The sequence below is a fragment of the Phlebotomus papatasi genome, chromosome 1, assembly GCF_024763615.1.
Source record: "Phlebotomus papatasi isolate M1 chromosome 1, Ppap_2.1, whole genome shotgun sequence".
Lineage (NCBI taxonomy): Eukaryota > Metazoa > Arthropoda > Insecta > Diptera > Psychodidae > Phlebotomus > Phlebotomus papatasi.
In genome coordinates, this window is record NC_077222.1 from 69,865,287 (window position 1) to 69,886,363 (window position 21,077).

General features: G+C 35.0%; 4 protein-coding genes across 4 annotated transcripts in view; 3 read left to right on the forward strand and 1 right to left on the reverse strand.

The window, feature by feature from the left end:
* The window catches only part of LOC129804363 (uncharacterized), a 26,285-nt gene extending 26,047 nt beyond the window's left edge, over positions 1-238 (forward strand). The window contains exon 17 of the mRNA XM_055851645.1: positions 81-238. Within this exon, the coding sequence (XP_055707620.1) occupies positions 81-160 (80 nt within the window). The 3' untranslated portion in view covers positions 161-238. The remainder of the gene's footprint in view (positions 1-80) is intronic.
* Positions 14-8,225, reverse strand: LOC129799272 (poly [ADP-ribose] polymerase). Its single transcript, XM_055843019.1, has 7 exons — positions 7,978-8,225; positions 7,753-7,894; positions 7,546-7,688; positions 7,386-7,481; positions 6,960-7,057; positions 2,720-2,933; positions 14-2,656 (listed from the first exon to the last, which is right to left on the reverse strand). The coding sequence occupies exons 1-7, from the start codon at positions 8,083-8,085 to the stop codon at positions 494-496; spliced, it is 2,964 nt and encodes a 987-aa protein (XP_055698994.1). The 5' UTR covers positions 8,086-8,225; the 3' UTR covers positions 14-493.
* Positions 8,226-8,256: 31 nt separating this feature from the next.
* Positions 8,257-9,965, forward strand: LOC129799313 (transcription termination factor 5, mitochondrial). Its single transcript, XM_055843078.1, has 2 exons — positions 8,257-8,463; positions 8,520-9,965. Exons 1-2 carry the CDS (start codon positions 8,325-8,327, stop codon positions 9,920-9,922), a joined length of 1,542 nt encoding a protein of 513 aa, XP_055699053.1. The 5' UTR covers positions 8,257-8,324; the 3' UTR covers positions 9,923-9,965.
* Positions 9,966-14,399: 4,434 nt separating this feature from the next.
* LOC129799407 (vanin-like protein 1) lies at positions 14,400-20,795 on the forward strand. The gene is made up of 4 exons (XM_055843249.1): positions 14,400-14,613; positions 15,415-16,598; positions 20,263-20,439; positions 20,506-20,795. The coding sequence occupies exons 1-4, from the start codon at positions 14,557-14,559 to the stop codon at positions 20,696-20,698; spliced, it is 1,611 nt and encodes a 536-aa protein (XP_055699224.1). The 5' UTR covers positions 14,400-14,556; the 3' UTR covers positions 20,699-20,795.
* Positions 20,796-21,077: the final 282 nt, after the last annotated feature.

Genomic DNA, 21,077 nt, shown 5'->3' on the forward strand with positions numbered 1-21,077 from the left:
AAGTTTGGTTTGATTTGAAATCTTTGAAATGGTTTTATTGGAATTTCATTTTATTATTAATTTGTTTCATATTCTTTCAGCGCATACCATTAAACATGAAGATGGGACATTGCCTGATCCCAAGGGACAAATTCAATCCGAACAAAATCAACTTACATAGACTTAGAATTTAACAAAAAAAAAAAAAACATAAATGTAATAGTGAAAAAGAAAAACAAAAATAGTTTTGGTGAATTAATTCGCTGAAATTCTTACCTGGGGCGGAATGATAAGTTTTCGATACTATCGAATCGATAGTATCGATAAATCTATATCTGTTGGATGAAGTGAATGTCGACTTTCTGCGCATTGTTGGATCATTCATTTTGACATACTTAAACGAATGTGGCTGTTGATAATAATCTCTATTAGCCACAGGAAGTGCAGCTATCGTTTAAATTTTTCAGAATCGACAGTCGATAGTATCGAAAACAAGTTATCGTGTCACCCGTGTTTAGAAGCGGTACTTAAACTTCATATTGAAGAGGTATTGAATGTTGACCTGAGCTGCGTCGTATACAATGTACTCGTTGTAGAGAAGTGAAGTTCTCTTCACTTCTCCATTCTGAATAGCGGTTCCTAGTGGAATCTCCACTCCATCTTCTCTCTTGAAATTCTGTTTTGGGTCCGGGAATGACTTTCCGACACCCTTAACACTGTGCTTCCCACTTGGAAGCTTAGTGACGTAGTTTGCCGTTGTGTATTCCTGCATTTCTCCCAGGGCAACTTCACACAGCAACATAAGTCCGGTGTTATTTTGGGAAGATGTACAGCAGTAATTGGCCGATTTGGAAACCATATCGGCAAAGTAAATTCCCTTTCCGAACATGTAGCCCGTGACAGGAGCTTCTGGTGGGGCAATTTTGAGTCCATGAGAGAGAATTCCAGCGTAATTGGTGAGACGTGATCCGTGCCAGAGGAGTTGTCTGTTGTGGAGTTTCTTGAACGGCTTGTACCGACGATCTTCACCCTTTCTCTTCACCTTGAAGATATCCTCAATCTCCAATTCATACATATTGTGAGTGGCTGCATGAGTATTCTTGACATATTTGGCCAAAATGGCAAATTCCTCAGAGTCCTTATCCAGGACTGTAAGATCCGTTTTGAGTTGTTCATAGTGACTATCGATGGGATTGACTCCCGATGCTGCATCAACTTTTAACAAGCTATAAGCCACTTCAATCTCCAGCAAACTATCCAGCATGGAAATTTTAGCATTGATCTCCTCAGCATTGTCCAACACTGGAGGAGTCTTCACGCCAAAATTATGCGGAATGAGCGTGAAGAAGCGATTGGAAGCATCAACAAACTTTGCATTGCTTCCACCTTTTGCAACAAGTTCCGACAATTCTGTAAGGACCCCATATGCCGATCGAATCTGTTTCTCACTCAATTTTCCCAGCGGCATCTTATCCATATCCAATTCATATTCCAACATTACCTTCTTCATGGCATTAATATCAAAGATCATCTTTATGAGATTCTGCACGGGTGCTGCCAATTTAGATGGAATGTCACTCTCCATTGACATCTTCGATCCATCTTCACCAAAATCAAGTTCCAACTCATAATACATATTCGGCATCTTCTGAAACATATTCTTCATTCCCCAATAATTTCCCGTCTTATCGAGATACTGATCCTCAAATTCTTCTTTTGCCCTATCCAAATCTCTATAGTTGCTCAACTTATGATCCCCAATAGTCGTCCCAATGCGTCCCCAGGCACGAAAAACCCAATACTGACGATTATTGTCCGCCTCCAAAAGTTGAAGTTTGTAGTAGGAATTTTTCTGTTTCTGCACATCCGTCTTGCTCAGCACACAAGTCCAATGGGTTTTTCCCTCCTTGTAGACATGGGCCACATCATCCAATCCCGAATCTGGATCAACAGCTGAACCATTCTTCAAGCGTACTGTCATGGATTTTGGCACTGATTTCTCATAGATACTCTTTGATTTGGACTTAGTCTCTTCAGCCTTAGCCCTTGTTGCTGGATCTGCACCCCAATCACAAATACTATTAGACATGATGTACTGAAACACATCAATAGTGGCAATTTCATCGAGGAATGTTTCTGGTATCACTTGAATTTTCCAATTCATCGCTTCTTCCATTTTACTCGACATCCTCTCAACTTCCTTCTCCGTCGATATTACTGCCATGGTATTTTCATGCAATCGTGATCCTACACGACCACCAAATGGCCTTAGAGCAGCACGAATATCATCCTTAGACCGTTTAAGTTTGCCAATCAAGAAAAATTCCATATTGTACAATTTTCCTTTTTCACGCACAACTTTCGGTCCATCAGCTACATCATTCCCATTCTCCTTCTTCACCATTGACTGTGCAACAGCAGCACTCACGGCATAGTATTTGAACACACGTGCCTCCACTTTGGGCTTTACCTTCTCCAAACCATACTTCTTCACAAGATTCTCAGGAATTTTTGCCTTAAAACGCGATGGTTCCCTCTCAACATTCTCACAATGAGCCCATTCAGAAATTGATCCCGTACACTTATAACCATTGTCTTTAAAAATCAACTGTCCCTTGCATTCCTTGCATCGCTTCAATGCTCCAAAGGTGATAATATCGCAAACAAGATTCATTATCTGCAAAATTAACCAAAACTTAGACCTCCCTTGCTAATATATCTACCCAAAAACTTCTCTTACAGCATCTTTTCCTTCAGGAATATCCTGTTTGTTGTGCTCCAATATCTCAGACAATTCATTCTTGGTCAATTTGGAATCCTCTAGCAATTTACGTAGCTTGTAAAACTTATCATTTTGCTTCTTGATTTTTTCTTTAGTCTCAACATCATCTTTATCTTCCTTCTCCACTTTGGCCTTTTTAAGGGCCACCGGCATATCAGCTTCTTTAACAGCGCTAAAAGTTATACGAAAAATTATCAAAACGCGTACTGTTCAAGATGAACATGCACGTTCATACAAATAATTTTCAAATTAGGATTTTTTGAGGGATAATAATGGGTTTTAATTCATATCAGAGTACTTTTGAATAATTAAATCAACAGGATATTCATAATATCTCCTCATATCCTAAAAAGGATACGAATAGTTCAAGACAAAAGTCGGACGGTTTTGGCTTCACCAAGACTTTACAAGGGTTTTCGTTATCCCTACTTTTTAAGTCAATGACTTATCCTTAAAGTATTTAAGGACCACTACACTATTTTTAGATACCTTTACTACTAGGAATGTCCTGTCATTTCAATTAGAGACGAATAGTTTAACTAATATAGTCATTCGAGGAGAGATGGAACAGTGGGAGAGATGGGACACTTCGCCTCCTGCCCACACCCTACTCATGATCGCCACCTCGTTTAGTCTATTTGTGCCCTATACAACATTCTAAGGAAAATCCCCAAGTCATAGCTTTCTATCTTTAAAATTTTGCAAGAAAACAGAAATTCAATTTTTTGGATGTCTAAGAAATGGCCAAAAATTTTTATTTCTCCGTAAGAATACGTGCATTAGAAAGTGAGGGAGAGTTGGAACAATTTTTTGAGGGAGAGTTGGAATGTTTTTTCTTACAGTAATTCTTCTTCTCCTTTCATTTAAATATTTTGTATCCTGACGTCAATAAAATACACATAACCAAGTTAACCCTTTAAGGACGACTGGGTCACCCGTGACCCATAGAGAAAATAATTTTTCCTGACTACCTGAAGTTATTTCTTTCTAATGTTTGTACCTAATCACAAAGTAGAAATATGTAGGAATCTAGGATATTTTTTTGCAAATCTCCAGCTACTTGCTATATAAAAAATATTTAAGCTGAAAAATTACGAATTTTCAAATTTTCACATTGGTGCTTGAATTTTAATATTTCTAATTTTTTTAAGCAAAAACCTCTTGGGACTAGAAATTGTAATAACTATACATAATATTTCTCAACAAAGTAAAAATTATAGTTTATTGGTATTTTCAGGAAAACTTTATAATTTTCATGGGTCATATATGACCCAATCGTCCATAAAGTTAAAAAAACACAAAATTTTTCATACGACTAGTTTACTCGTTTGCTCTGTTATTTTTGTAGGAGGAATAACTTGAATATATTTGTGATAATAAAAAGAGTCATAAAAAGGGTCATATATGACCCATAGTTTTCCAGGACTTCTAGGGATAGGAAATTTTTTTTCTAACCATAAATCTGTTATTTAGGCTAAAATATCGAGGGAAAATTGATTTCATTGAATTTCGCTCAGCGGAAAGCTTCTCATCCTTAAAGAGTTAAATCATAAATCCTTTGAAATGTTTATGTTGAGACCTGATAAGTTTCCCATGTTGAGTCAAATTAAGCTGCAGGCTCCACTCTTGGAGGTGCCTTTCCGTTTATTCCCTTAAGTTTAAGCTTTGTAACCAGACTTCCCCTGGAGCCCAAAAGCTTTAGTTTTGAGGAAAACTACTGAATGAGACTGAAATAAGTAGGTACATTCAATTGCTTGCTGGCATCATTTATGGTTAGATGATATCTGATCGCCTTCGTTCTTGACGTTCTTGATTAATGAAAACATCCTTCGCAATCGCTTTCGCTTACGCTTCGTGTTGAAACATCAGAACTTCGATGATGTGGTCACAGTTTATAAATGAAGAAAGATTCCCCAAAGAATCTATGCAAGATATTACTTGTTGAGGAACTTCGGCTTTAGAGCAGTCCTAGGACAATGTGGCTAAATGAAATGATCGATAGACGTGCGGTGTGCCGCTAACCTAGGTGCATTTAGCCCGCGACTCCAATAGGGATAAGGGGTTGAAAACGCATGAATTAATTTATTTACATCAAACGAATTCCAAGATGGTTGATAACGTCTTAATTCTCCCTTTACAAAATCAGAGATTTTTTTAATCGTGTTAAAAGATTTCGAGAAATAGCTTTAAATAAAATTAAACTGAAGATAGGTATCTTGAGTACCAAGGTAAACTTTTACGTAATGTCTTTGCATTTACAGTAGACTCTCGCTAATTCGGCTCTTTTAAGATCGGGCTACTTTTTAACTCGGGCGTCAGTTAAATTTGAAAAAAAGTTTGTTGTCATTTATCAAGTTTGATTATGGTTATCAAATGAAGCAAATATGCTCAAATTTGCCATGGTTTGTCTTAGTCATGATGTGATTTTAGATTAGTAAGGAGTTTTCACTAAATTTACCATAAATTTGAGTAAACAAAAAGTCGTTGCCCGTCGTGGCATTTCAAAAAGTTTGTCGCCCGGATTTCTCTCTTATTCGGGTGACATTTCGGTCCCAAATGCCTGAATTTGAGAGAATCTACTGTAGTGTGGCATGAACAGTCTGGACACGCGACAGTTGCTTGTAGCCACCCAGACCGCTTGGTGTTGTGCGAGTAAGTCCTCCCCAATGATGGTTTTCTTCATTTGGGGCGACACTCACACGGCAGGCTCGGGACCGATGAATTCGGTCTTCGCTCCTGCCATTGCGAGGCGGTCAGCCTCTTCATTACCCGCAATACCACAGTGCCCAGGTACCCAATGTAGACCGATCTTACAGTTAAGTGAGACCGTTTCTAACATTTCCCGGCACTCGAGCACCAGCGAAGGGCGGGATTTGTTTCCCGATATGGAGAGCAAAGCAGCTCTGCTATCAGAAAATGTTTATTTTCCTGCCAGAAACCCCAGATTCAGTCAAAGTTTGAGCCCCAATGTGTCCTCCTGGAATACAGTAGTATACCAGCCAAGTGGCACTGATCCACCAAATCCGAGTTCCGGACAGTGCAGTGATATTATTTTCGTTTAAACTTAAATGATAATCGAAAAGTCAACCAAATCTAAAGATAAATTTAGGAGTATTACCGAACAAAATTCATTGTTTATTCAATATTCTAATAATACGTTAAAATTTATGCCAAACGCACAATAACTTTTATTTTGTAAACATGGTTTTGACATTTCAATAAGAGTGAATGAAACAGAGATCTAGTTATCTCGTTTTCTCTCATAGGAAATTCTGAAAAAATATTTACAAACAAAAGTTATTGTGCGTTGGGCATTAGCCCTAAACACAACGAATTATCGTCAATCCGAGACCCTATTCCTATTCTCTCTATTCCCACTTTTTCGAGACAGTTTTCCCCAAACTTGATTTTTAGTTAACTTCAAAAGAAACATTTTGGTAACAGCACGAAGTTGAAATTTACATGCATTACTGTGTTATCACACTTGCACATTAAAATTTTAATATGATTCACATTAATTGTCGCTGGTGAGAGTCCAAATGTGTAATTTGTGTGTTTGAATCATTTTATATTCAAAATTTGATCTATTTGTTGATAAAAAGGTAGACTTGGCCCGCAAAATTTGATATAAATTGAAATATTGAAATTGAAATTGAATTGAAAACTTGGCCCGCAAAATTTGATATAAATTGATTTATAGCATTAATGCGATTTTCTCTTTAATTTTTTAATGTGAAAAATATTTGAGACGCTCAGATCAGAAGTGGACTGTTTTAATAGGGAAATGCATTAGGAAGGAGACCACTTCTGCTCTGAGCGTCTCATTTATGCTTTAGGTAAATTTAAGCTTATTTTTGCAGGCCAAGTCCACTTCTTTATCAATAGATAGAAAAATCCCAAATATTAAGTGACTCAAAGACACAAATAACATATTTGGACGCTCACAAGCAACAATTAATGTGAATCACATTAAAATTTTAATGTGCAAGTGTGATAACGCCGTTAGACATTTAAAATTCATTCTATTTCGCAACGTTTTCCGGCCATTTAATAAATATTATTAAAGTTTTTTTTTTATTATAAAACTAAATTATAGAATATTTAAAAAAAAAAAAAGTTATCTTGACTAAATGGGATTATTGAACTAGGAATTTAAGACTTTTTCGGCGGTGAAAAAAAAAGGAAAAAATTTACTTACGGAAGAGCTTTCTTCACCACCGCCTTGTCTTCCTTGGAAAGAGAATTGTATCCGGGAAGTTGATCGCCAGTAGTGAAGTACATCAAATCTGCGCGACACTGTAAAAGAAAAAAAACATCCATTTAACTACACTGAGAAAAAAAGAGGGTGCGATTAACATTTTTCCTCATAACTTTAACACTTTTTAGGTGTAAAAATATATCAACATTTTTTAATGTTAATTTTACACCTTTTTAAGGGTAAAATTTACACGAAAAAGTGTAATTTTAACCCCTAATACACTTAAAAAGCATAATATTTACACCGATTTCGGATCAATACTGCAGAGTAAAATAAACATTTCCGGAATGTTATTTTAATTTTTTCGGATTTCTCTCAGTGTATGAATTGATTTATAAATCTATTAAAATTAGGCTAATAATTTACCTGGGCAAAGCATTCAACATGATGCCAAAGTGGTTGACCTCCAAATTTCATCCCAACTTCTGTATCGTAAACAATTTTTTTGATCCGTACTTCTGCCTGCAAGAAGAAAGACAAAGGCCGTTTACCCAAATTCTCAGAAAGATTATCATCTCACCAGTACCTTAAGGATTTTCTGCTGACACCCGCAGCATGTAGCTCGGTCAGATTTGGAATATTCAACTCCAAAATCTCTGATGACAGTATTTGACGCTTTACGCTTCTTGCCCTTGCCTCCGGAAGTAGATCCGCCAGGGACCAAATTTGCTGTTAAATAAAAATTTATCAGAGGGATGTCAGCATATTTAGGCAATGAGGGGTGTCAAATTACCCATTTCCTTGGTGATAAATTCCTGATCTTGAATACGGAGCGTCGCGAACCCGGCAATGTCTCCCTCTGACGTTGGACGCTGTTTCAAGAAGAAGCACTTTGCGTGGAACCAATTTGGTTGTTTTCCATCATGAAAAGCCGACTACAAAAGCGGGATTTTGCATTGATAATAGAATTAGATGCGAAAATTCAGTGAAATTGGGCGAAAATAAGAAAAGGACTCACCTGCACCATCACCGCTAACCTCAATTCACCCTTATCAATTTTGTTCTTGCATCCTTTGCAAGCTGCTCGATTTGACTTCGCATACTCAGCCTGGAACGGAAGATCCATTCTTCAATTGATAAGATTGTAATCAATATTCACCTGGCCTGGAAATTAGCACAAAAATATTGTGAAATTCACACAGAAAACGCAGACAGATAATGCACCGACACAGACCAAATGCACTCAACGCAAAAATGCGCGCAAAATTTTTGACAGTTGTCCCAAAAATGTTGCCATATGCCAAGCATCTGGGACAAGAAGTCTAACCTCACTTTTGGCAAAAAAGTGTTTTTGTTCCCGGAAATATGTTTCTAAAAAGGATAAATTATGATTTTTTATTACGACACTGCACAGTGGGCAGTATCAAGCCATCTAGGATGTGTACATCAATGGAAAAAGACATGCCTAGTGGAATTGATCATCGATTCTTCATGAATATTTTGGGTAAGTTTGTTTTGATTTGTTTGGGGATGAGAATTTCAAGAAAATCCTAATTTCAGGAATATCAAGAAAGGATGTGGACTCAATGCTGGCGAAACATGGAAAGTTCTACATGCTGGACAAGGAGGATGTGCAAGAATCATATGACACTCTGCAGGAATACAAAATATCGGATGGAATTTTGGAGTATCCGGGAATTCTGACAACAAGTGCTACAACTCTTAAAAATAGGCACGGGGTGCTCATTGAATGCTCCTTCTCCCAGGTAACGCTCAAAATTCTCCACAGGTACCTCACAATAATGAATAAACCAATTAGTTTGGTCAAAACATATGGATATATACCGCAAAATGCCAATGTTGCGGAAAGATTAGCTGAAATAGTAAATTCGGGAAAGATTATTCAAGAAGCAAGGAAGCTGGAAGTCACTGGGACACTCAATGATCTCCGGCGGTTCTTTATCGATGATTTTCTGCGTCAGAAAATCCAGGCATCAGAGAAGGATTTGCAGAAAATCTGGCATTCGTATGGTCGAATTCGTCATAGACCAATTAAAACAATTTCTCAATCGATTGATTTGATCCGGAAAGAGATGAATTTCTCAAATGAGAAAATCCTCAAGCACGGATACCTTCTCTACGGAGATCCTGAGAATACTGAGAAAATCCTATCGATGGGAACATTGCTTGGAGTTGATATAAAGGAAGTTCTCGAATGCCATCCAAAGATTCTTATGAGTAATCACAGATCCATTAAGCAAATTGTGAATATTCTGCGAGAACATGAGATTTCTGATACTGCTATGCAGAAAAATTGGTTAATCTTTACATTGGGGCCCCGTACTGTGGCTAATCGAATTGCTTACCTCAAGGAAGTTGAAGAATTTCGAGTACTGCTGAATCATCCAAGGATTGGACGTCTCATTTATTATCAGAACAAAGCCATTCATAGGCTCAACTACCTCAAGGACAACAAGATATTCTGTGCCTCATTAAATGTTCTGTCCAGTGACTCGGAATCCTTCCATAGATACGCCCAAAATGGCATTGATGCAACAAAGGGAAAAGAAATTGTTGGAACACTTGCAAAAAAGCTCAATCGCAACACAAAGGATATCCGGAAGTATCTCAGTAGGCATCCAAATTGGTGCCATGTACCCCTTGTGTCCATATCCTCAGTTTACGAGTATCTGCAGCAGAAGGGTTTCACCGAATCGGACATCTACAAAAACATACACATCCTCTTCTATCCCCTTGCAGAAATTACCCGGAAATCCGAAGCAATTGAGCGAGAAGCGTTGGATTTTATCAAGGACATCAACTGGAAATCTCTGTCCAAGTCACAATATCTCGCATTGATTCTGTACATCATTGAAATTGACTTTCATTTTGCCGGAGATGGTATATGGGCTACCAATTACATTCAAAGTGAAAAAAGTGAAGAAGCTCAACTTTCAGTTTAAGATCAAGACAAAAAATTATCAATAAAAGAGAATGACCAGTTAATTTTTTTTTTGAAATCCTTTTAAGTGCCCTTAAACCCTCGATTTCTGTTTCATTGTATTTTAGAGTTGAATTGATAAGAAATGATCACTCAAAATTATCACTAAAAAATTATTTATGAGGGAGACAGACAGAAGGCAGACATTCCAGATAAAATGCGACTATTCATATGGAGAGTCAGGAACAAAGTTGGTAATTTAACCTTTGAGAGTGTTTAAAGATCAAAAAACCAAAAATTAAGAGGGAAAGTTAATGGCCTACGTTATCAATCCTATTGGCCTCTGAATAATGCAGGAAGTATTACCTGAAAGATGCCAAAATTATTCCTTTTTCCAAGCAATTTCCCGAGCGAAAAAAATGTTGCGCTTATTGTTTTTTTAAATCCTTTATTTTGTTCTCTAACTAACATGATTTTTCCGATAATTTTTAAATATGAAATGGGATCGTTTATTTTCTAAAATTTATTGATGAGTGATCCTAGAACAATTAAAATTCATTGAAGATTTTTTTGGTTTTGTCTTAAGAAAATCTTTTGAAAAAATCATTGAAAAAAGTTTGCGAAGAAACTTTAGGCAGCTTTAAGAATTGATTTGAAAATAACATTTTTTTTTGAAACGGAGAAAATTGTTCCACAACAAAATTAATAGATTACTTTTCCTAATAAAATAATTAATTAATTTTATTTATTTTTATGTGCCGGGCTATGTTGACAATTTTATAGATTATTCAGGTTAACAAAATAAAAATTAATTAAATTCAATTTATGAAGTATATAGGGTAAATTAAGCTAATTCAAAACTTGATCCAAATAGAAATTTTTCACTACTCCAAATGGAAACGTCATTGTTTTCATGATAAATACAGTACTAAATTATTTTATATTTTCTATAGTACAGTTTCACTATTTAGTTAATTTTGCTCTAAATCTAAATAAAGCGAAAATCCATTCATATTGACAAAATTTAATTTGTTAATTTCTCAGAAAAATTAAAAGTGTACCTTTTCACCATCGAATTTTTTCATCGATCGACCATGTTTTCCATTGAAAAACACAATAAGGCGACTATTGTTTATTCGTTTTGTTTAAAATTTATGTCATATTTCTGGCTAATTTTAGTTAAATTAAGTGCTAATCTTTATTGTTAACGGTACGTGAAGTTTTCAAATGAAATAATTACCTATTTCGTGAACAAAAAGGGTTTTTCTGAAATGTTTGCAAATGCTTCAATAGGGAACCCCGGAAATATGACTTTCTTAGGAAATTTTCTTATTGTTTTAGATAGGAAAGGAGAAAAGACTAGGAATAAGAAAAATCCTGCACTCAAAAACAACTCAACAAGGTTTTGGAAGCCTTTCGTCGCGGTTTCACTTACACTGTTTGTCTCCAATTAGAAACTTTCCCTTGTCTCCATTTGGATTAATGTGTTTCCAATAGAAGCATTTTACACTTGCGTATTTTTCTTGTATTTAAGAAATTTTCAAATTATATCTAAAGAATTTTCACTAAACAGTAACATTCTAGAAGAGTCAAGGAGCAAATTTATGTAATTCTCTTCAGAAAAAATATATGAACTTAATGTGTTGAATCTTCTGTCAAAGTTAAAGCGTCTGGAAATGGATTTGAATTACGACATTTACCCTACCTGAAAATTTTTCCTTCGGCTTAAGACTATAAGATTATATTCTTTTACACCAGGTGGTGTTACTCTAACTTCCAACGCGGTGATGGATATAGGGGGTAGCAAAGTGGAAATGCTGACGGCGCCTCTACCCCAAGGACCTACCTGAACAGTTCGTTCTCTCAAATATTTAGGTTGTTTGTTTACAGCTCGAATTCAAAGAGAGAGCAGTTTATATAATCCACTTTTTTCAACTTGTGACACGGTTAAAGACCAAATGGTAAGACATACCGAATTCCGGTCATCGGCGACCCCCCATAAGTCAACAATAGGACAGTCTTTTTCTTTTTCCCCCCATCGCCTTCCTTTTTATTTTAGGGATTTTTTATTCCCTGTTAGTAACCCTTATTTGGGGTTACAACAGAACTTTTGAAGAATCATTTAAATTGTAATGTTACCTTTGGTTTTTCACTTTCTGGCGTGGTAGAGGAGGCAGTTTTTAAGTACTCCATGAAAAGTACACTCACGAAAATTTACAAGTTTCCAGAAACGTATCCTGTAAAATAGGACTCCTTAACACATTTTTCCTTAATCTAATCTAATTTTATTTAACTCAGAATTCCCCTTTTACTGCTCGAACTCCACGGAGAGAGCATTATATTATAATCCCACAATTTTTTCACCCCCCCCCCCCCCGAAAATTTCCACCTTCCACTCCCCGGAGACCACTTTTCGTGGAAAATAGTGTTAGAGATTACCCAGGCGGACATTTTGTCCATAACGAAAATACCGTTGAATCATTCCTAAAAACGGTTTTACAAGGTACAAGGGTGATTAATGCTCCACTGAACTCAAAAATACCATCCATTCTTCATTATCTCTTTTTGGGCGCCAGTTGAGAAAAGGTAAAGAACGCCTCCAGGCGGTCATATCCGTTTAATGCATAAAAAGACTGAAATTTTTTTATTGAAAAATAGTGCACAAATAGTAAAATAAATGAATTTTAAACGTTATGGATGAATGTTCTATGATTATCTATGAAATGATAATTTTTAGGAAAAAAACGTTTATAATTTTTATAATTAGACGTTAATGAAGCTTAAGGTGTTTCAATAAGACTGATTTTTACCCAATAGGTCAAAGATCAGCTATGAAAACGTCATCTTCTTGTATAATTTGAAGGTCCTTTGAAACACATTGCTCATCTTCTGGTTTTATTTCACGATCTGGGGCATTAAAGGACGAATTAGTGAACTCATCGTCACTGTTGAAGTCTGCTTCTTTATCAATTTCGCTTAATTCGCAGAAATCGACTATTTTACTCATTCTAGACAGTCTTCGTGTAATCTCAATTGTTTTCCATGATTAGTATATTGCAAAATAATAATATATTTTACTAGAACAACCAAAACAATTAAATAAAAAAATCGGTAATTTTTGAAAATTTTACTCATGAACCGATAAGACCGCCCACAGGCGGTCTTCCTTTTTTCTTCTAAAACTCTTACTTCTAATTTTTTCACACTTATCAATTGAAATATACAAACTAGAAGAACATATTTTTCAGGAAATAGGATTCTTACTACAGATAGATTACTTTACTTCCGGCAATTTTTTAATCATATATCAGTACCTACAAAATGCACCTACTCACGTTTGTGACGATTCCGGGACCAATGCCCAGCCCAGCTCATATAGCTTTGACCATTCTCCTTTGATAAACAATTTTCATTAACTAAGGGAATCTTCTTAGTTCTATTATATTTTCATATCTACGTTTAATAGATGAGTTTTGAGTTCAGAGAAATCGCGTTTTCGATAAAAAGTATATTGATACATAATTGTTTTCCAGTTGATGTCGATGCAAATCCGGAATTCCAAGACCTTTCCAAAGATGGGTCGAAAAATAACTCTCGACAGTCCTTAAGATTTAATTTTGATAAACCATTTATACGATGAACCTAATTGAGTTGTCCATTATTATTTAATTATTAATTATTTTAATATTAATTTATTTTCGGTTTATAATCAGTTTTTACTTATTCAAATTTCAAAACATTTTTCAACTAACCCAAACATGTCCTCACGTCCTCAGTCTGTTAAGAAATACGTTTCCTAGTCTTTAATCGTTTTAACGTTTAACCCCATATATCTTTGACCTTAAAATCGTTATAAGCTCTTCATTAAGAATTGGTATTTTCGTATAAGTGTAAAAAATATTTTTTAGTGCTTGGATGGAGGGGAAATTAAGATCATTTTAATAATTTGTGATTCCTTCAAAGAGACCAAGACAATCTCTAATCGTTCGCCTCCTAGCTGTGGCAATGGTTCGTTAAAAATTTCAGTCCCTGATATTGGTATTGCAACATAGAAGCATTATTCAATTTTTTTTTAGAAATTATTTGCTAATGGCTTAGAATTATTTTGAATAAATTATTTTTGTTCTTCATTGTTAAAAATGTTTTCTTAAAGTTTAATAATTTACATTTTTTTAGAGTGGATATTTATATTGGAATGAATTGCTGCGAATGTATTTTTCGGTTAAGTGAATCACAGAGCAAAATTAATCGAATATTTTGTGATTAAATGTACACCGAATTAGATGAACGTTTCAGATTACAGGAATATTTTTAAAGGCCTTACGTAAAGGCATGATATTTAGCACAAATGAACTGGACTTAAGAATTCGATGAACTTATTATATGCCATTCTAACTGAAGAAGTCAATACAATGAATATATGAATTGTTTTGCGAATTAATGATCTACCAATACATGGAGATTCCACCAATGAAAATGATTTGATATAGCGAGTTGATACAGACCCAAAACACGGTAAACTCTTTGCACTTTCCTATGTTTGATTGAGTTAGAGTTCAGTGTTTGTCTGGACAGCCTTTCGACCGCACGCAAGAGCTGCCTTCAGAGTTCAATTGATCATTTACTTTTGGGTGGTAGAGTGAAGTCTGGAACGCCATGGAGGGAAAAATTTGTTTGTTCCTTCTTGTGACGATCATTGGTTTGTCTCAACAGGTGAGCATTAATTTATTCCAAAAAATTATCATCTGCTGATTTTGTGTCTCTTGTAATTATTATAAATAATTAAAAATTAGCCTAGAAATTATAAATTTTACATCAGAAAAGATATTAAATGCATGAATGTTATGATAATTGTAGTTTTTATTAAGAATATTAGTTTAAATTAATTAAATAAAAATATTTAGGAGGATAGATTTGTGATTTCTTGTTAATTATGTTATTTTTACATTTCACTGACGTAAAAAAACATTTATAAATTTGAAATATTCGCAAAGAAACTGTTATCAGATTCTCATTTTTAGTCAGAAGAGTCTCATTATGAAGATGATTTAACATGGTTACATAGAGATTTTATTTGCTTTTTAGAGAGAATCAAGCTCTCTTATCTCCCATATGACATGGTATGATCCTCAGGTGATATTTTCAAATTCATTTCTTTATTGAAATCTTGTGGTATATTGTATATTTGCTATCTTGATCTAGCAGAAGTTGAACAACAATGTCATGAATTTTAATCAATCACAATGGGCGTGTGCGGTAATTGGTGGATTGTTAACTACTTGGAGGATCAAATTAGTATTGAAATGTTCAAGTGATAACAAATGAAGGCTTATCGTGTCACGTCTGTCTATTTTATCATACAAGAGACAAGTAGAAATCACCCAGGAGTCCCAATAGTTGAATCACTTATCGATTATCCATATTCATACCTGATAAAACAAGAAATGTTTCGCCATTTAGTGGCATATCGAGCAAATATTTGCGGTAAACAATTGGTATATGAAAAAATTGCAGATATCAACACCTGAATCACCCGACTATGTGGGGGGTGTTGTTGAATTCACCCCGGAAAATTTTCAACAGTCCTCAGAGCAGAGGATTGAGCGCAATATGGAGGCTTATATGCAGATCATAGCATCTGAGGAAGCTCAAGATGTCGATATTATGGTCTTCCCCGAGTCTACGCTCAATATGCTTAATTACCCTACATTAGTGCCTCATCCTGATGATGAAGTGTCTCCATGTGAAAATGAGAATTATGAGTTCTTCCTCAGAAACATCTCTTGCGCTGCAAGAACTCACCGAAAATACGTCGTGATCAACTTAACGGAAAAACATCCTTGTACACAGGAGGAACAGGATGCCCTAAACGATACACGACCCTGTGCCGAAAACGGATTGAGTCTCTACAACACAAATGTCGTTATGGACAGGACCGGTGTCGTTGTATCTCGCTACCGGAAGTTCCACCTCTTTGGTGAAGCTGGCAAAAATACAACCCTTCTACCCGATATCAGTACCTTCACGACAGATTTTAACGTGACTTTTGGTCACTTTATCTGCTTTGATGTTCTCTTTGAGGAGCCCGCAATGGAACTAATCCGCGCTGGTGTCAAGGATTACGTTTATCCTACCATGTGGTTTTCAGAATTACCCTTTCTAACTGCTGTCCAAGTCCAATACATGTGGGCATGGAAGCACAATGTAAATTTCTTGGGTTCTGGAGCCAACAATCCCGATGTTGGATCAACGGGTTCGGGTATCTATGCTGGACGCAGAGGACCCCTTACCTACGTCATGAGCAGTACTCCCATGAGGCGTCTTCTAGTGGCTCGAGTGCCCAAATCCCATCTTGTCGGTGATCCCTATACCCATGATCCAGTTGCTGAGAAATTCACCGAACAAGAGATGCTTGATTTGAAACTCAAACGAGATCATCTAGATATCTACACCACAAAATTAGTTGATGTCACTCAGGAAAGTGGATCTGAGACCCTCTGTTTCGACACACTCTGCTGTAACTTTGACTTTGAGATCAGTTTCAACGAATCCCAGGTTACAGAAGATTCCGATTACTACAGATACCATTTGGGGGTATTTGATGGAGTTCGCACTTATGATGACGTAGCCACTGGAGGTGTTCTATCTTGTGGCATTTTCGCTTGTCCCACTGATGACTTGGAAAGCTGTGCCCAAAGGTAAGATAGGGGGAAGTTGGGCACTCTTAAATTGAGGCACCTTTAAAATTGGACTTTTTCTCCTATTTTTAAATAGGAGAAAAGGGAATGTAGAAAGGACTTACTGTGTTATCACACTTCCACATTAAAATTTTAATATAATTCACATTAATTGTCGCTGGTGAGAATCCAAATGTGTAATTTGTGTGTTTAAATCATTTTATAATATATTCAAAATTTGTTGATAAAAAGGTAGACTTGGCCCGCAAAATTTGATATAAATTGATTTATAGCATTAATGCGAAAAATTAATGCGATTTTCTCTTTAATTTTTTAATGTGAAAAATATTTGAGACCCTCAGAGCAGAAGTGGACTGTTTTAATAGGGAAATGCATAGAAAGGAGACCACTTCTGCTCTGAGCGTCTCATTTATGCTTTAGGTAAATTTAAGCTTATTTTTGCAGGCCAAGTCCACTTCTTTATCAATAAATAGAAAAACCCCAAATATTAATTGACTCAAAGACACAAATAACATATTTGGACGCTTACAAGCGACAATTAATGTGAATCGTGAATCACATTAAAATTTTAATGTACAAGTGTGATAACGCCGTAAATCGTATAGCCCACAAACAATTTCGTAAAAGTTTGTACTTTTTCACAAACATTATTCGTACAATGATCACTTGACGAGCATTTTTTGTACTTTTACAAACATTTGTCCGTAAATGTTCGTAAACACAGAAAAAATGTTTGTAAAATTTTGTCATTTGTTCGTAAATTTATGTTTGCCTGACGACCTTTTTACGAATATTTACGAACAAATGACAAAATTTTACGAACAAACGTTTGTAAAAGTACAAGAAATGCTCGTCAAGTGATCATGTTACGAACAATGTTTGTGAAAAAAGTACAAACTTTTACAAACTTGTTGGTGGGTTATACGATGAGCATTTCGTAAGTTCCCCATAGGAATTCAAAAACATTTACGAACATTTTTACAAAATATTTTTTTTCTGTGTAGGAAAAAAAGAGAAACTACAATACTTAATTAATTTTCAGATGATAGGAGTCACTAAATTTCGTTTTCGAAATATTTTTAAAATTTTACTCTTTTTTATTGCTTGCACAATTTGTTTGAAGTAAAGGAGGGGCACAAAATAGATTTATCATTCATATTTTTGTTAAGCAGGGGACTAAAGCAAGTTGGTCCCTTGTCATTCTTATTCCACGATTATTTACTATTTTTTTTAGAATTAGGGGAAGGTTTTGAAGCTTCGCATACACTTTGGCTTCGAATACTTCCTATTTTTTTTCAATAAGGGCAGAATCACATTGATAGTAAAATGCTCACTGTATTTAATTAATTTACCAATTTTCATTGCAATTCTTACGCAAATTCTCGATTACCGTATTAGGGTAAATTAAGCTAATTCAAAACCTGCTCCTCGCTACTCCAAATGAAAACGTCATTGTTTTCATGATAAATACAGTAAAAGAGACTGGGGCAAAAAGTCACAAAACCGATATTTTATTTTTTTACAAGCTACCCGAGCACCTCCAAAATTTCTAATTAGCACAGTTTTATAGGAAATTTACCGCTCTACAACTCTGTGAAAGTCATTTTCTTCTATTTTGTAAGGAAATATATTTATCGAGCCGTTTTCTAAAAGGTAATTTTGTGATCATTCTCAAAAATACTGGAGCAAATAATATCAGTATATTTAAGTAAAATACCTAGATTACATATTTTCATAGGAAATTTATTCTTCTACACCTTTGTAAAACACCATTTTCTCTATCTGAGCGAGAAAAGCGCATTTTAAGCTATTTAAAAAAAACACAAAAGACTGAAAATCGTTTGACCTAGGGTAAATGTCCTAATTCAAAACCATTTCCAGACGCTTTAACTTTGACAGAAGGTTCAACACTTTAAGTTCAATTTTTTCTGAAGAGAATTAGGTAAATTTGGTCTTTGACTCTTCTAGAATGTTACTGTTTAGTGAAAATTCTTTAAATATAATTTGAAAACTTCTTAAATACAAGAAAAACACAGAAGTGCAAAATGCTTCTATTGGAAACAAATTAATGCAAATGGAGACAAGGGAAATTTTCTAATTGGAGACAAACAGTGTAAATGAAACCGCGACGACAGACTTCCAAAACCTTGTTGAGTTGCTCCTGAGTGCAGGATTTGTTCTTATTCCTGGTCTTCTCTCCTTTCCCATCTAAAACAATAAGAAAATCTCTCCAAAAAAATCATATTTCCGGGGTTTCCTATTGAAGCATTTACACACACTTCAGAAAAACCCTATTTTTCACGAAATAGGTAATGATTTCATATGAAAACTTCACGTACCGTTAACAATAAAGATTAGCACTTAATTTAACTAAAATTAGCCAGAAATATGATATAAATATCAAACAAAATGAATAAACAACAGTCATTTTATTGTGTTTTTCATTGGAAAACATGGTCAATCGATGAAAAATTCAATAGTGAAAAGGTACACTTTTAATTTTTCTGAGAAATTAACAAATTAAAATTTGTGAATATGAATGGATTTTCGCTTTATTTGAAGCAAAATTAACTAAATAATGAAACTATGGTATGGAATATATATAAATATAATAATTTAGTACTGTATTTATCATGAAAACAATGACGTTTCCATTTGGAATAGAGAAAAATTTCCATTTGGAGCAGGTTTTGAATTAGCTTAATTTACCCTATGCAAACAACAAGCGGCGAGGCGACACATAGCATTGACGTTTCTTTTCACCGTGGAACATCAGAAATTGTTTCAGTTTTTGGTACTATTTGCTCCATACCTTTTGTTACTTTTTACCCCAAGCGGTCATTTTTAATAAAAGGATTTCTGGAGAAAAGAATCTTTGTAAAATTCTAAAATAGATAGCGGATTCGTATTCAAAGAATATCCAGATAATTTGGGAAATATTTACCAGTGCATTAAATTTAATATAAGTAGCTAATAATTGATATCTTCTGCATGGAAAATATTTCAAAAATAGGGCTAAAAATGTCCAAATTTTTTTATTTTCTAAATTCCCTGTTCGAATTCTTACAAACTTATGACATTCAAGAAAATTTGGTACGGTCAAATACCACAAAATACGGTGAGGCTACGGCGAGCATTTTATTGTCAATTGATTCTGCCCTAATCCGTTAATGACTTTGACCTAGGGGCAGATGGGCTACCTACTTTGAGCTGTGGAGCTACATTGATATACATTTTTTGGTTATTTCTAAAGGAAACTGTATTTTAACGGGAAAAATATTAAGTGTTCGAAGCCACAGTATGTGCGAAATCTAAAGGACTTCCCCTACAATAACCAATTTAGAAACAAAAAAAACATATTTTGTAATGTAAAAATATAAAAAATTTCAATGTTTATGCTCCGATGAATAGAAAAGAAATTGAAAGCTTTTGTCCGGACACTGAATTGGGTTAATTTTAACAAAAAGAAAAGAAAAAAATGGCTCAGAATGAGTTAGCTCCTATAATGTTCAAGGAGCTATATGGTAGGGGTTTATTTAGGTGTCTTAAGTACCCAAATACTTCCTCCTATTTGGATAAAGTTGCTGTGGAGTAAAACAAAGTCCCTTGCACTATAATTTTTATTTTTTTTTAAGAAAACTTTTGATCCTTATCGTCTTTTCAGATTTGAAGCTTCTGATAATATTGTGCCTGCTATCACATTCAACCGAATCAAAATTAGCGGCACTTTCCCATCGAAATCCTACGTTCTAACACTTCCTAATGTCCTCAATAACTTCATCCTCCCCATTAACCTGAACGAATTCAACTATCACGAGGGTGAAGAGAAAACGGAAAATGGGTGAGTATTTTAATGAAATTATTTATTAAAAACAAAATATTTTTAAATTTTATAATTGCTCAACAGCGATACGGTAAAGGATATCACACTAGAACTAACCCAGCCGCGTAATGATATCCGCGCTTTTGCCATTTATGGAAGAAATTTCCAGAGAGACGGTGACGATGTTACCACAGCTGCAGCCAATTCATTTGCATCTTTGGCATTCGTAACCATCCTATCTACTCTACTTCTAATTGTCTTTGAGAGAAACATTTAATTTATCTATGAGATAAACGCAGAAGAGACAACGTAAATATTTATATATATTAAAGTGTATTATTGTGGAAAAAATATATAAAGGTCTCTCTGAAAAAGAAGTTTTTTTGGAAGTAAAATGACTAATGGCCTCTACACACTAGAGAAATTTAGGTCCATATTGAAGAGTTTCTCGTACACAAATGTAGGGAATTTTTCTTTAATATGGACATAAATTACTTCAGTGTGTAGAGGTCATAAGACTAAGGTATTTTGGTTAATGGAGGGTGGTACAGCACTACATTGAAAACGCTACTTTTCGCATATTTCTAAAAGAAACAGGACCTAGTTGAAGTGTCCTTTGACGAGGTATCCCTTGCACGCACGCACGCAGTTAAACA

Excerpts from the sequence above, each read along its gene's own strand:
- LOC129799407 (XM_055843249.1), top strand. The coding sequence starts at position 14,557 with ATGGAGGGAAAAATTTGTTTGTTCCTTCTTGTGACGATCATTGGTTTG. Across the intron at positions 16,599-20,262 it reads TTGGAAAGCTGTGCCCAAAG|ATTTGAAGCTTCTGATAATA; the intron begins GTAAGATAGGGG and ends TCGTCTTTTCAG. Across the intron at positions 20,440-20,505 it reads GAAGAGAAAACGGAAAATGG|CGATACGGTAAAGGATATCA; the intron begins GTGAGTATTTTA and ends ATTGCTCAACAG.
- LOC129799313 (XM_055843078.1), top strand. The coding sequence starts at position 8,325 with ATGTTTCTAAAAAGGATAAATTATGATTTTTTATTACGACACTGCACA. Across the intron at positions 8,464-8,519 it reads ATTCTTCATGAATATTTTGG|GAATATCAAGAAAGGATGTG; the intron begins GTAAGTTTGTTT and ends TCCTAATTTCAG.
- LOC129799272 (XM_055843019.1), bottom strand. The coding sequence starts at position 8,085 with ATGGATCTTCCGTTCCAGGCTGAGTATGCGAAGTCAAATCGAGCAGCT. Across the intron at positions 7,689-7,752 it reads ATTTATCACCAAGGAAATGG|CAAATTTGGTCCCTGGCGGA; the intron begins GTAATTTGACAC and ends TTTATTTAACAG. Across the intron at positions 2,934-6,959 it reads GTGGTGAAGAAAGCTCTTCC|CGCTGTTAAAGAAGCTGATA; the intron begins GTAAGTAAATTT and ends TATAACTTTTAG.